At 37.2% G+C, this 13,903-nt stretch overlaps 1 protein-coding gene across 1 annotated transcript in view; it reads left to right on the forward strand.

The window, feature by feature from the left end:
- The window catches only part of ITGA4 (integrin subunit alpha 4), a 78,014-nt gene that overhangs the window by 4,600 nt on the left and 59,511 nt on the right, over positions 1-13,903 (forward strand). The window contains exons 2-3 of the mRNA XM_021718954.1: positions 12,663-12,769; positions 12,862-12,991. Coding sequence (XP_021574629.1) covers positions 12,937-12,991 — 55 coding nt within the window. The 5' untranslated portion in view covers positions 12,663-12,769; positions 12,862-12,936. The remainder of the gene's footprint in view (positions 1-12,662; positions 12,770-12,861; positions 12,992-13,903) is intronic.

Below are 13,903 nucleotides of genomic sequence, written 5' to 3' on the forward strand. Positions count from 1 at the left end.
GCCTCGACCTGCTGGGCTCCAGCGATCCTTCCGCCTCAGCTTTCCAAGTAGCCGGAATTACAGGCACGCACTACCACATCCGGCTGATTTTTTGATTTATTGTAGAGGTGAGTCTCGCTGCCCCAGGCGGGTCTCGAACCTGCGGGCTCAGGCAATCCGCTCACCTCAACCTCCCAAAGGCGTGGGATTACAGGCTGAGCCACCGAGCCCGGCTTTTTCTTTCTTTTTTTGAGTCTAAATCTTACTCTGTCACTCAGGCAGTGACATTATCACAGCTCACTACAGCCTTGAGCTCCTGGGCTCAGGTGATCCTTCCACTTCAGCGTAGCTGGGACTATACACATACAACATGACACCCAGCTAATTTTCAAATTTTTTTGTAGAGACAAGGTCTGGCTATGTTGCCAGGCTGGTCTCAAATGTCTAGGCTCAAACAATCCTCCGGCCTCATCCTCCCAAAGTGCTGGGGTTACAGGCAAGAGCCACTGCAACCAGCCTATTTTTACTTTTTAAATGTGGCTACTATAAATTTAATTTTTTAAATGGGCTTGTGCTGTATTTCTTGTGGATAACACTGCTGTAGAGAAATGTAAGTTCCCAGCATAAAATAACACTAACTTCTAAGCAGGTGCTTTCCCAATATCTCTGTATAAATGAATGGAACTTTCATTTTTCTACACCAAGTGTTCTGTAGTTACTGGACCTCCAAGCTGCAAGCCTGTCCCTCTCTCTTTCTCACTGGAAAGACCAATGGCCCACCTCAAGTTAGTCACCATTACCCCTCTTTGAATTTCTGTCTGGGAATTATATTACCTTAGCCAGCCTCCTGATTCATATTACATACCCTATTTGAAAGAGGTTAAGTTAATTAGCATTGCATCATTAAACTAATTATTACTTCACCCTCACTTCTACCAGACTCTCAGGAGTTATCAGCATAACATTAATAGCAAACATCTTACTGTTTTTCTAGATAGCTTTCTTTTCATTTCCCATATGCTTTAAAGTGTAGCTTGTGAAGCTGTGATGGATGCAGATTGATCATTTTGAAAAACCATCCCTGAACATAGACTGATATGAAATTAAGTCAGAGAACTTCATTAATAAACTATCAGGTTAACAAAAAGACGTTCCCTGATTCCAGCAATTTCCCTAACTTCATCTTTAAAAGGATGAGGTTTCTAACTAGTATGTAAAATGAGGCATTCTAAATGCACTTTATTTTTTGCCTTAAGTTTACTTGGTAACTGAGTGACACATCTAATGATTTTTTTTTTTAGAAAGCAAGATTTATTGAGAGGACAGAAAAACTCCCATAGTAGAAGGGGACCCAAAGGAGTTGCCTCATCTAATGATTTTTTAAAATCTCCTTTTGGCAATAGTTGTGGGGCCAGACAGATATGATCATTCATTATATATGTGAATCATTTATTCATTCTGTCATTTATTGACAGATGCCTAAGGGCTAGACCTGCACATACCAAAAAAACTATGCTCCATGTCCCAAAGTGTTTACAGTCTATGGGTTAGGTTATTACAGGAAAATATGGTGGGAAGATCTAAGCTTGTTAGGAGAGTAAGGTTATGCCTTCTTGAGCAACTGATGTTCAAGTGGAGAACTGAGTAATATTCAGGAGTTAGAGAGAGGAAGAAATTACGGGAAGTTATACCAGACGGAGCAAACAGTATAAAGACCCTGAGGGCTTTGAGAGCAAGGATTCTTTGAAATCCTGTTTTTTGTTGTTTTTTTTTTTTTTTAGTTGGAGTCTCACTCTGTCACCCAGACTGGAGTACATTGGCCACTTCCGGCCACCGCAGCCTCGATCTGCTGGGCTCCGGTGATCCTTCTACCTCAACCTTCCAAGTAGCTGGAACTATAGGCATGCACTACCACACCTGGCTAATTTTTTATTTATTGTAGAGATGAGGTCTCGCCAAGTTGCCCAGGCAGGTCTCGAACCCGCGGGCTCAGGCAATCCACCCACCTCAGCCTCCCAAAGGCACGGGATTACAGGCTGAGCCACCATGCCTACACTTGGTCGTGGAGTGTGAAGTGGACCGTGTGTTGGAGAGGCAGGCAGGGATTCTTTTTGGTATAAGTTTTTAGGTATAAATTTATCCTAAGGTATTTAAAAGTGGTAAATTACATAATCAGATTTGTGTGTTTGGTGGATTCTTCTGGTTGCAGGGTAGTAAGTACTTTGGAGTAACAGTTGTGGAGCCAAGACTGAAGGTATTGAGTTGGTTGTAGGAAGATTTTATTGAAATTTGGAATATATGTGATAGATGCCTATACTAGGACAGTATCAGTAAAAATGGAGAAAAACATAGAGATGCTACAGGTGTTCAGAAGACAGAGTCAACAGCACTTGGCAATTAATGAGAGAGATGAGAGAGAATAAGGTTTCAGACATTATTGAAGATTTTGACGGGCTATTGTATGGATGATGGTGCAATATATGAAAAAGGGAGAAACAGCAAGTTTTCTGTAAAATGATGAGTTTCATTGGCTTGAGGTTCCCATAAATGTCTAGTAATTAGTTGGATGTGTGAGTCTGGTGGGCAGAAGAGATATTAGCAATTGAGAGGCGAGATATTTGACACAGAGATGATAATCAAAGACATGGATGTGAATGAGCTTAACTAGGGAACTCTCCAAGGCCAAGGATAGATTCATGAGGATTCCTCTACTTTGGGAAGTGGCTAAAATATTGCTGCTCAACTCTAGCTGCAACATCAATTCTCCTACAGAGCTTAGTTCTGGTGGCCCTATACCAAACTAATGGAATCTCTGGGGTGGGTCTAGGTAGGAAATCAGGAGTTTTCAGAGGGTCCCTAGATGATCTCAGTATTCATCTATGATTGAGAACTGCTGAAGAAGAAAAGACTGAAAAAAGGCTGGGAAGAAGCCAAAGAGGCAGCAAGAAAATTTGGTCAATATGGCATTAGAAGTCAAAGCAAGAGAGTGTTTTGAGAAGAGGTGAGAGGTTGGCAGTATTAAAAGTTGCCAAGAGATTAAGCAAGATAAGAGTTTATGAGGTTTCATTGGACTTAAAGAGAATCATTTCATTTGTAACCTTGGCAAGATAAGTTTTAATGGTGAAGTCAGACTGCAAAAGGTTGAGAAATGAGGAATGGTACCAAAATGTCAACAACTCTTTTAGTTGGATTCTTCCCTCATTAATTCAGTACACTTTATCGATTACTTATGTTATGTACTTGGAATACAAAGTTGACTAAGACATGGTTGCAACCTTCAAAGAACTGTCTAGATGACAGGAGAGACAGCTGAACAGATAACTAATTATGAGGTAATGTCATCAGTATGACAATAGCGATGACACAGTGATGAGAAGAAATGAATGATGAGAAAAGACTTCTTGAAGGAGTGAAACCTGAGTAGAGGAGCCAATTCTGACTGGTTCTGGAAAGCATATGTAAGAGCTCAACTTGTGTGAAATGAATGGATACATGCTTCAGATTCAGGTGAAATCCTCTAAGATATGTTGAACATTTCAGTCTCATTCTAAGATGTTTAGGTTCCAAAGATTCATACCAGGAAATCTAAACAATAGCACCCACTACTGAGTTGAGGTGCTTGGAACTGGCTGTCTTTAAAAGCAGAGACTTTTTACTTTTAGAATAGCCAGAACATCAATTAGAACATGGTAGTAGGCTTACAAGTGACAGGACTGGGTTCAGTAATGCAGTGTGTTTATTCTCAGTTTACCTCCAAGAATTTTTTTTAAAGATAGAAAATATTTTTATATACATTACATAAAATACCGTAATTCACAATGAATGTGTTCAGAAATAGAAAGGTTATAGACTTCATTTTTGGGACTCCTTGTGAGGAGTGGATCAGACATGTTCTTTTAAAATTATGCTCTATGTAGAAGACCTTGGCCAATGTATACCATCTATTTGTGTAAACCTTTCTAGTTCTACCTCGCTCTGATACCAATCTTTGTTGTCTTGTGAAAGTTTTCTAGTAGTTACTAGAATACTTTCATTTTGTCTGCCATCCATTGTCTCTGCAACACCTTATTCAGCATTTCAAGTTCTGCCCAGAAAAATGTCTTTTGTTGTCTGTAACTTTGCATCTCAGTTTGATACTCCGTAGATCAGGACTATGTGATAAATTTCTCACTGATGCTTATTTCTCTCACATATTTTTAAACCTTGCTATCTTCCTGACTTCCTTTAATTCTTTTCCCCCCCACATCTGTCCTACCCTGCAAATTCCAAAATCAAGCACAGAATACTTACCACTGGGCAGATCTTCCTGGAGTTTTTTTCTGTTTACATTTGTGTATTGTTTTTCATAGATATGCAAAATTGTATTCATGCATCAGTGATAGTTTTTCAAATGAAACTTAAAATCCAAAAGATTAATTGAAAACCATGGAAGTATAGAATGTGCTTTCCCTTATTTCCTAATGTTGGAAATTAAGGTATAATATTTTAGTGGTAGGTCATTTTAGCAATATAATTTGTATGGTTTAGGATTATTAAGAGTGTCAAGATTTGGAATTAGCGTAGAAAAGTACTAACAGCAAATCATCATAAGGAAGCATGGGGTGGTGGTTGACGGTGTGGATCTGAATCCTTCCTTCTCCCACTTGTGAGTGGCGTGACCTTTGGCAGGATGCTCCGTCGCCGCTTGTTTCAGCTTCCTCATTTATAACATTGAGATAATCATAATACCTATCAAATAGGAATGTTAAGAAAATTGAGTTAGTATATGTGTTTTCAGGTATTAAGACTGTGCTTGGGACATAGTAAGCATATATTAAATACATAAATATTAGTAATTAGAGAATAACTTTTTCTCTTTAAATTGTGCTCATCCAATATATCAGGTGGGGTACATTTTTTCTCTTTTGCATTTATTAAAATGACTCATGCAGGTTTTCTGTAGGATTTTTGAAGAAGTTTGGGACCTAGGTCTCTGGTGAAGACCCGGAACCTAGAATCAAACTCACAAGTGACCTGGTGATCTAGAATTCGGAGACCTGGTGATGACTCACGATCAATCCAGATTTATAAAATTGCAACCCTAAAGCTTGGCACTACTTCTTGGGGACACACAACTTTGTGCTGAACTCTCTTACTAGATAGAATAGAATAAAATAAAAATAGAATAATAAGGAACTGAAATAGCAGGGGTTTTTTTAAGGCCTATGATTATACAAACTATTTGTCACATAAACTGGGCATCCATCTCAGATTAGACAGTCTGAGAACATGACATTTAAACATGTATTTCCAAAAAGAGAATGCTTTGAGAATGGTTTCTAATTTTGATATTTTGACCTTTGCTTGCCACTATTCTTGGAAGTTAGGTAATTTCATGTCTTGTGTCACCTCTAAAACATGAGTATTTTACTTTTCATTACCCCAAATTATTTTTATTGCTGTGAATTCATAAACTTCACTGTTATCTTCTAGAAATATCACCGCCATGTTTAATTAGACATATGAGAAAAGTACATCATTTTGTATAGTCAATTATTAGTGTTAATGGATTTAGTAGTAATTAGGTATTGATAGGAAAGACTAAATTGAAGGGGCCATTTGGATTAAAGAGTTGAAGCTAACTGATCTAATCTGGCAGCACTGTGAGTGCCCTCTGCTGGTTCAGTCCAAAGCAACATAAAGTCGGTTCCCATAGGAGCAGAAGCGTTGATCATTTATTGATCACCTACTAAATGCCAGAAATTCTGTACACACAGGCGTAAGTTTCCTGTAATTCTCATAGCCCTGCAATGGTAGATTTTGTTATATTGACATATTTGAATTTATTTTCTTACTTTTAATTCTTTTTTTTTAACATTTTGAAGTCACGTGGATGAAGAAATTGTATACTTTTAATAATTATTGTATCTATAAAAAGATATCTTGAATATATGGCTCTTTATAAAACATAGAATAAAACAATAGCAATTCACTTTTTAGGATTTTCTTTTTAAGAAAATTTTAGAGTGAAAGATTTGGTTGATTTCAATGGATTAGAACTTCGGCTTTAAAAGTAATTGGTGGAAAGAAGGGCTTTCACTATTTTTCTGAAACATGAAATCATTTCAGATGAGTTTTGAAGGATCAAATAAGTGTGCATATTGTCTTAGTAGCCAGAAAGCCACACTAAGAGCCCCAGTCAAATGTCTGAACTGAGGGGAAGCCGCAGTACAGTGACTCAGGCAGATAAACCAAACCTTTATTTGCATTTGAAAGTCCCTGCTCCCCCACCTACAAAGTGTTTCACGTGGGCTGTCAACAAGCTATGGAGAAAGAAGAACTTTGGGTCTGACATTTTCCCTTGGTCCTTCTTCAGTGAAAATTGCAAAATATCGAGAACTAATCTAGGAGGAAAAGGGCAGGGCATCATAGGGACCATGTAAGTGACATTTTTCTTGAACAATTGAAAGTTGGCTGTACAGTCTGTAGGCAGATTGGCAATATTTCACACATTTTCAGCTGAAAAAAGATTCAGAAGGTGAAATCAATTTCAGTTAATTCATATGTCTGAAATATTTGTAGAATCCTATGGTATATACTATAGAGTAGTGGAAAGTAACTTAAAGATCAAAGATGTTATTTTTTATTCCAATCTTTTCCACTTACTGTGGATGTGGGCAAGTTATCTGATTTCTTTAAGGCTCAGTTTTCTCATCTGTAAAATGGGATTGATAATGCAGTCATCCTCTGCTAATACTGTAAGTATAAAATGAGTTCATGTGTAGGATAAGCTCCCCAACAGTGATGTGCCACATATATTTTATGGAGGAGGTTGTATGCTGTGTGCAGATTAATAATACGGTTAGCTTAATCCTTAAAATAATAATGATGTCAACAGCACTAACATTTGTGTGTTTTCTCTACCAGTTCTCATCCCAGCACTTCACACATATCTCATTGACTCCTTGCAGAACCCTTCTGAGACAGGCATCTCCTGTGGGCCCCAGCTGACTCTCAGGTTTAAATCATCCTACTCACCAATATGCTTTGTAATGATCCTCAGACTCACAAATGCTATTTCCCTTCAGACCATCTGTCACTATCTTAAAACTTAAGAAAACAATACTTAGAGAAGTGAAGAATCATAGTGAAAAGAGCTTTCCATAGCTTAACTCTCTGAGAGTTTGGTGTATATCTTGCAGTAGTACACACTAGTGAAGGATTTTTTGTGGTGGTATAATGTATGTCTTTTTTTTTTTGAGTCAAAGTCTCACTCTGTCACCCAGGATGGAGCGCAGTGGCATGCTCACAGCCACCACAGCCTCTACCTGATGGGCTCAGGGGATCCTTCTGCCTCAGTCTCCCAAGTAGCTGGAACTATAAGCATGTGCCACCATGCCCAGCTACTTTTTTGATTTATTGTAGAGACAAGGTCTCACCAAGTTGCCAGACTGGTCTCAAACTCCTGGGCTCAGGCAATCTTCTAGCCTCCACCTCCCAACAGTGTAATGTATTTCAAAAGTCCCTCCCTCAGCAAATGCACATTGAGTTCCTGCCTATTGCATGTAAGGCATTGTTCAGAGTCATAGGAATGCTGATGTCAACAAAAGTCAATCTGTCCTCATGGAGGTGACATCAAGGTTAAGTTCCCCATAGCCCCTGTCACACTTGGAGCAATGACAATAGTGATATAAAAGTAGTGATATAAATACAAAGAAAAAAGAATAAAGGGGAAAAGGCGAGGGGAATAAAGAGTGTACCTAATTGACTTTGTACCAATTTTCTTATTTTATTTATCAAAATTACCATTTATTCACATTTATGTGAACATTTATGTGTAACAACACGAATCAGTAGGTGAAAAAAAAACATTTATGTGAACATTTATGTGTAACGATACGAATCAGTAGGTGAAAGAAAAACAACAAGTAGTGAGCATACATTTTATTATTTCTTTCCCAAATTAAAAAAAAGAGAGAAATATGGGCTTAATTTTTAGAGTAAGGGGGATAGTTTTTCACTGACTTTAAAAAAAAACTATCTACTGGGAAAATGTATTCAACTGTGCTAAGAATTAGTCATTCTAGTTGTATAAAAGCATGGAAAATTATCACATGTTAATTTCTGCTGACCTCTTTTATGTTAAACCATGTAAAGTACTTTTTCAATTATGGAGCTGATTTGATTTACTAAGTGTTTAGATTAGTAATGTATGAGGTGAATTGAAAACCAGATTATAAATCACTTTAACATGACATTTGGATAAAATATCAAGATAGTCTGAGTTTATAGTGTTATGTCAAGGAAATTCATGAGAATTAGCTTTCTTGTGACAGTTATAATCATTTTTGACTAAATTAGAAATACTGTATTTCTACATTAAGAAATTGTGCCTAACATTTGATTTTCTATTTCAATGTGTAGCTGAAATGAAGGGCAGCAAAAATATATTACTATTATTATTATTATTATTTTGAGTTGGAGTCTCACTCTGTCGCCCAGACTGGAGTGCAGTGGCGGCTCCCGGCCACCGCAGCCTTGACCTGCTGGGCTCCGGCGATCCTTCCGCCTCAGCCTTCCGAGTAACCAGAATTACAGGCATGAGCTGTCACGGCCAGCTGATTTTTTGATTTATTGTACAGATGAGGTCTCGCTGCCCAGGCGGGTCTCGAACCCACGGGCTCAGGCAATCCACTCACCTCAGCCTCCCAAAGGCGCGGGATTACAGGCTGAGCCACCAAGCCCGGCTACTATTATTTTTTAAACATTTTTTTGAAATACAGGAAAGATATAACCATCTACATTATAAAGCAGTTCATTCACAAGCCCATCGGTACACTATAACCACCTGAGGAGCTTTGAAAAAAATGCTAGTGTCTGGGTCTCCACCCAGATATATCAGGTCTGAGCTGCTGGGAGTGAGGCCCAATTGTTGTGTTTGTTTCAAATTCCTTTCAGTTGATTCTAATGTCCGTTCAAGGCTGAGTGCCAAGTAGTAAAGGAATGGGCTCAAGACCCACATGAGATTAAGAGAGAGGAAAGCTTTGAAGAAGGCCCTGAACCCAAGTGGTCTTATCTTTCCTGCCAAGACCCTGCAGGTGCTACAAAAGAAAAGGAAGGAAAGTTTCCAGACATTAAGAAAAGACCCAGAACACTAGTGGGGACTTCCAGGATGTTCTCTGAACTGATTCTAGCCTGTAACCAGTACTGGAAAGTACTTCAGCTTTGTTGCTATTAGGCATGCCTCTAGGGTGGAAGCCGTGTTAGACATGAAAAGGAGAAATATATCTAAATGTGAGTATATGTGTTTGCTCACTTATTAGAAATAGTCTTTCTTTTGTGGAAGAATGATTGTTTCATGACTTTATTTTTGTAAATTTTCTTTTTGGTTGTACATTCATTCTTTTATACACACATGAATTAAGATACATGATACAAATAGAAGATAGTTAAACCATAGTTGAAGCTTTAAATTACTTTTTTCTTTATTAACCTTTCCATTTTCAGCACACATTTCTGGGTTGTGTGTCAGTTGTGGGATGATGACAGTGCTGGCCAAATGAATGAGGTCACTATTTACTAAACCCTGAAAGTAGGCCAGAAGAGTTATAAATAGATAAATAAATGTAGGTAACCCTAACAAAAATGAAAATCCTTCTTTCTACAGAATATTAATAAATTTCACCATAATTTCCTCTGAGTGATCACATTCTGTGTCTCTAAGGGCCCTAGTTTCTGATGCTGAGACACATGTCTCAGTTACCTAGGTGTCAATTAACTAACTACATAGTATATATTTGGAAGTGAATTACCATGAATCAGAAATTATATCTGTATACTAGGAGTCAATTATTTTAAGCCACACAGTAACAAACAGATGTGGGATTATGTCTAGTGGCATTTTAAACCCCCCTCCCCCCAACCACCCACCATAAATTTACACACCTGCCATGTGTGTTTCTATTTGGAATCTCTTCCATTCATGGGTGAATCTGCCATACCACTGGATTCCTGGGAAAGCTTTTACTACATTTATTCTTGGGTAAATATCTTTCTTGTGGCTTCTGGAGATTGATTTGTTCTCCTTTTCCTAAGAAGAAATGAAAGGGCATGAGCCACACTAGATATAAAATCCCAGGACTTTGGCGAGACCACAGGGACTCATCCTAAAATAGCTGAATGATTTAGTGGCTCTTCTCCCAGAGCTACTCAAGAGAGAAAGATGTTTGAGGGAAGTGATGACAGTAAAGTGGAAAAGGATGTAGTTTGTGGTGTGTGTGAAACTAAGCGTGAGGCTGGGCACTGAGGACATTGTGATGTCACCTGATGAAGCTAAAACTAAAACAAGAAGGAGGTTGCATGGAGTATTAAACAGAAAGCAGCTTCATAACGCAAAAGTGTCTCTAGTCTTCGTGTAAAAATTTACAAAACAGAGAGCTCAGCTAAAAAAAAACACAGACAATAACAATATACTGTTTTTGCATGTAGGAACTTTTTGGCCATTTTCATCAAGCAAATGACATGGTATTTTGTGACTCTGAACTACTGTCTGCTTTTTATTTTTTAAACTACTGGGTGGTTACTACCTCTTGAGTTGTAAATTAGTCTCTAAATATTGGGTGTAATCATAATGAAAGTACCCACTAAATATATCATATTTTAACAGAGATAATGTTATTTGTGACCTCCATTCTCACCCGTCCTCAGTTTTCCTCCTGCTCAGTTGTCTTAGTTAACTGAGTATTGACTATGATTTGAGAAAAAAATTAGTATTTTCAGAAGGTACTTCATTGACGTGTTTATTAATAACAAATGTCAACTTCAGGTAGACCAAATCTACCCTTTATCATCTATTTTTGACATTGATAAAAATTGATCTTAGTAAAAAGTCAAACTGAAAATTGCATTACAATGAAAATTAAAATGTATCATTTATCATTCTATTTCAATTTAATGTTTGTTTGGTCTCATGTAGCCACAATAACAGCTCCCTTTGTTAGGCCATACCCACCTCACACATACAGTACAATTAGGTTTTTTTTTCTCCCTCCTTTTTTGTGTTTCTCCCTTCTATTTCCCTCTCAAGTATCCCTTCCTTTCTTATCTTTTATCAAGGTTTGGGCTGCAGCAGGACTTCCTTCTCCTTCTACTAGTAGACCTTGCTAGTCAACCCTCGCATTTTTTGTTTGTTTTTCTGTGCCAGTACTTAATTCTCCTTTCAGTGTAGCCCTCTAAGAAGCCATTACCAATTAGTAGGAGTTGTCATTATTCTGTATGAAGACTGGCCAGAAAAGCATTATCCCATTCCATTGTAACAGTGTTCTTGATCATAAGAACCACCTAGTGTGGTCAGGGCCTCACTTGGACCTATGGAATCAGAATCCCCAGGGGAGGGGCTAGAAAATTTTCTTCAGTAATTAAATGTTTTGTTTTTCCTGAATGACATTTTGGAGGGCACACAAATGTATACACAAACATCTTCCCACACTCCTTAAACAAAATCTCCCTTACCTAGGAGATTTAGTGCCAATAATTTCACTTTTGAAATAGTAGCCTTTTCTATGTAGGCATTCTGAATTTGCCCAGGAAGCTGTATTTAGGGGTCAAGGCTATAGGAAGAGACAGAGTGCCTAATGACATAGAGAATGGTAACCATAAACATATGAAAACCCAGCACATAGTGATGAGTAAGTATATAAGTCCAAGTTCTACATCCTTATTCAATCAAATTGATGCTACTGTATTTATCTGCTATTGGAGTGAAGCACAGATGAAATAGAGTTGTCAAATGCCAAAGAAGGTGAAAATAAAGACAGTGAAAAGAATCTTATGGTACTGAATTCTATTATCCCCCAAAATAACTTATTTGAAATCACTTTAATATAGGATTTTAATAGGATTCCAGCTATAAAGCAAAGAATTCATGCTATTAAAGGAATCCACAATTATCACCGAGAAGATCATTTTTCATTGTACAGTTTAGAATTACTATATTGTATATGAATATTTTATTTATGTTTTACTCACTGGCTACTTATGCAGTTGCCAAAGAACCTATTGTTACTACTGAAATAATCTGGTTTTTCAAATCATTTTATCTTTGATGAAAATGTAAGTCACATTCCACTAACTGTAAAACATAGGGCAGTTTGTTGCACATGCCATGCATGAATAGTGTGCTAATTCTATGTTCCACTTTCTGCATGTTCAATCATCACCTTCCAGCCCCAATAAACTGTGCCTTAATTATTGAGGATCATATTGTAGTCTTTCTATTCTTAGTGTCTTGGTACAAGAAACCTTTTTAAAGTGCTTTGATAATGTTGCTTATGTTGCTAGATAAATAGCAACTGCTCTTCCAAGCATTAGACACTGCTGTTGTATTTGCAAAGCCTGTGTTGGTTTTGACTGGTCTTCCCCACTCCCAGTCATGTTAGTTTGCAGTCTTCTGTGTCACTGAGTCTCTGACTTGTTGGTGATACAAGTCAAATGTCAATTCTACAAACAAACATCACCTTGTATGAGAGAATAATTACATTTTCACAGAGGAACCCACATTTCCCCCCACATTGTGAATTAAATAGAAGATGATAGAAAAGTGGTTAAGGAAGGCATTTGGAGATGAGCACACATGCTTATGTTCTCTGCTCTCATGGAATAATGTTATTTTCAAGATAACGTATAATCATTTTCAAATGTTGTAGGTAGCCCTAATGGAGAACCTTGTGGAAAGACTTGTTTGGAAGAGAGAGACAATCAATGGTTGGGGGTCACACTTTCCAGACAGCCAGGAGAAAATGGATCCATTGTGGTAGGTATTGGGATTGGTCCACTGCTCAGTCATGAAGTCAGATATCCTGTGTGCCATTTTCACATCATTTGGTCTACTTTTATTTTATTCAGACGTGTGGGCATAGATGGAAAAATATATTTTACATAAAGAAGGAAAATAAGCTCCCAACTGGTGTTTGCTATGGAATGCCCTCTGACTTACGAACAGAACTGAGTAAAAGAATAGCTCCATGTTATCAAGGTAAGCATGGTCTTCATATTAACTAGATCAAGAGAAATAAGTGAATGTTATTTAGTTTTTTAATTTTATCTTCAAGTTTAGATATTCAGAGAGGGAGAGGGAGATCTTCAAAGTAGTTATATTCTAAGTACTCAAAGTATTTCTTCCTTTCTTTACCCAATTGCAGTAGCATTAATTTTCATAAATTTTTTGTGCTATAGAAATTCTCCAGTTTTATTTGGATGATTCTAGAATTGAGTTGGTAATTACCCACTTTTGCATTAAATGTACTTTCAATTTGGTATAAGTGAGTCCTAATATAGGACACTTAAAACCATGAAACTATATTGGAAAGTCTGATTAAAAAGAAAAAGACTATTTAGGTTTCTTGCTTTACTTTTAGCTTTCAGGAATAATTGGGGGAAAAAAGTATAAGTGTAAGCAAATCTTTCTTTTTCTTTCTCTCTCTTTTTCTGATTTACTTTTATTTCTGAAAGAGTAAGAGATTGGTTTTGAATTTGAAAGATCTTTCCCAAGGATATTCTGTGTTGTAAAGTAGCATCAGCTTGTGCAGAAACACTGAAGTGAGCAAAGTTGGGGTAACTGTCAACAGAGCATTTAAAATGATACCCATGACAAAACTAAAATTATAAAAATGTGTCTTATAAAACTAAGAAACATTTATGAATACCAATTTCTAACTTTTCTAACCATCCCTATCCCATAAGAAAAAAAAAACCCCAGCAACCAAACAAAATTTTTATTAACTGGCAAAACTTTGGCCAAGTATTTGAATTCAGTTATCTATTCTAATAATATGGGGGTCTTTCCTCCCTGGAAGTTGATATCATGGAGATTCTGATATATATTCCTATTTTACTTTCGGATGCCAAAAAGATAAAAGGTGAATATGAAATTTTCAGTTACAGTAAA

This window comes from Carlito syrichta, unplaced genomic scaffold (assembly GCF_000164805.1).
Source record: "Carlito syrichta isolate Samal-C Ts95f unplaced genomic scaffold, Tarsius_syrichta-2.0.1 Scaffold314030, whole genome shotgun sequence".
Taxonomy (NCBI): Eukaryota; Metazoa; Chordata; class Mammalia; order Primates; family Tarsiidae; genus Carlito; species Carlito syrichta.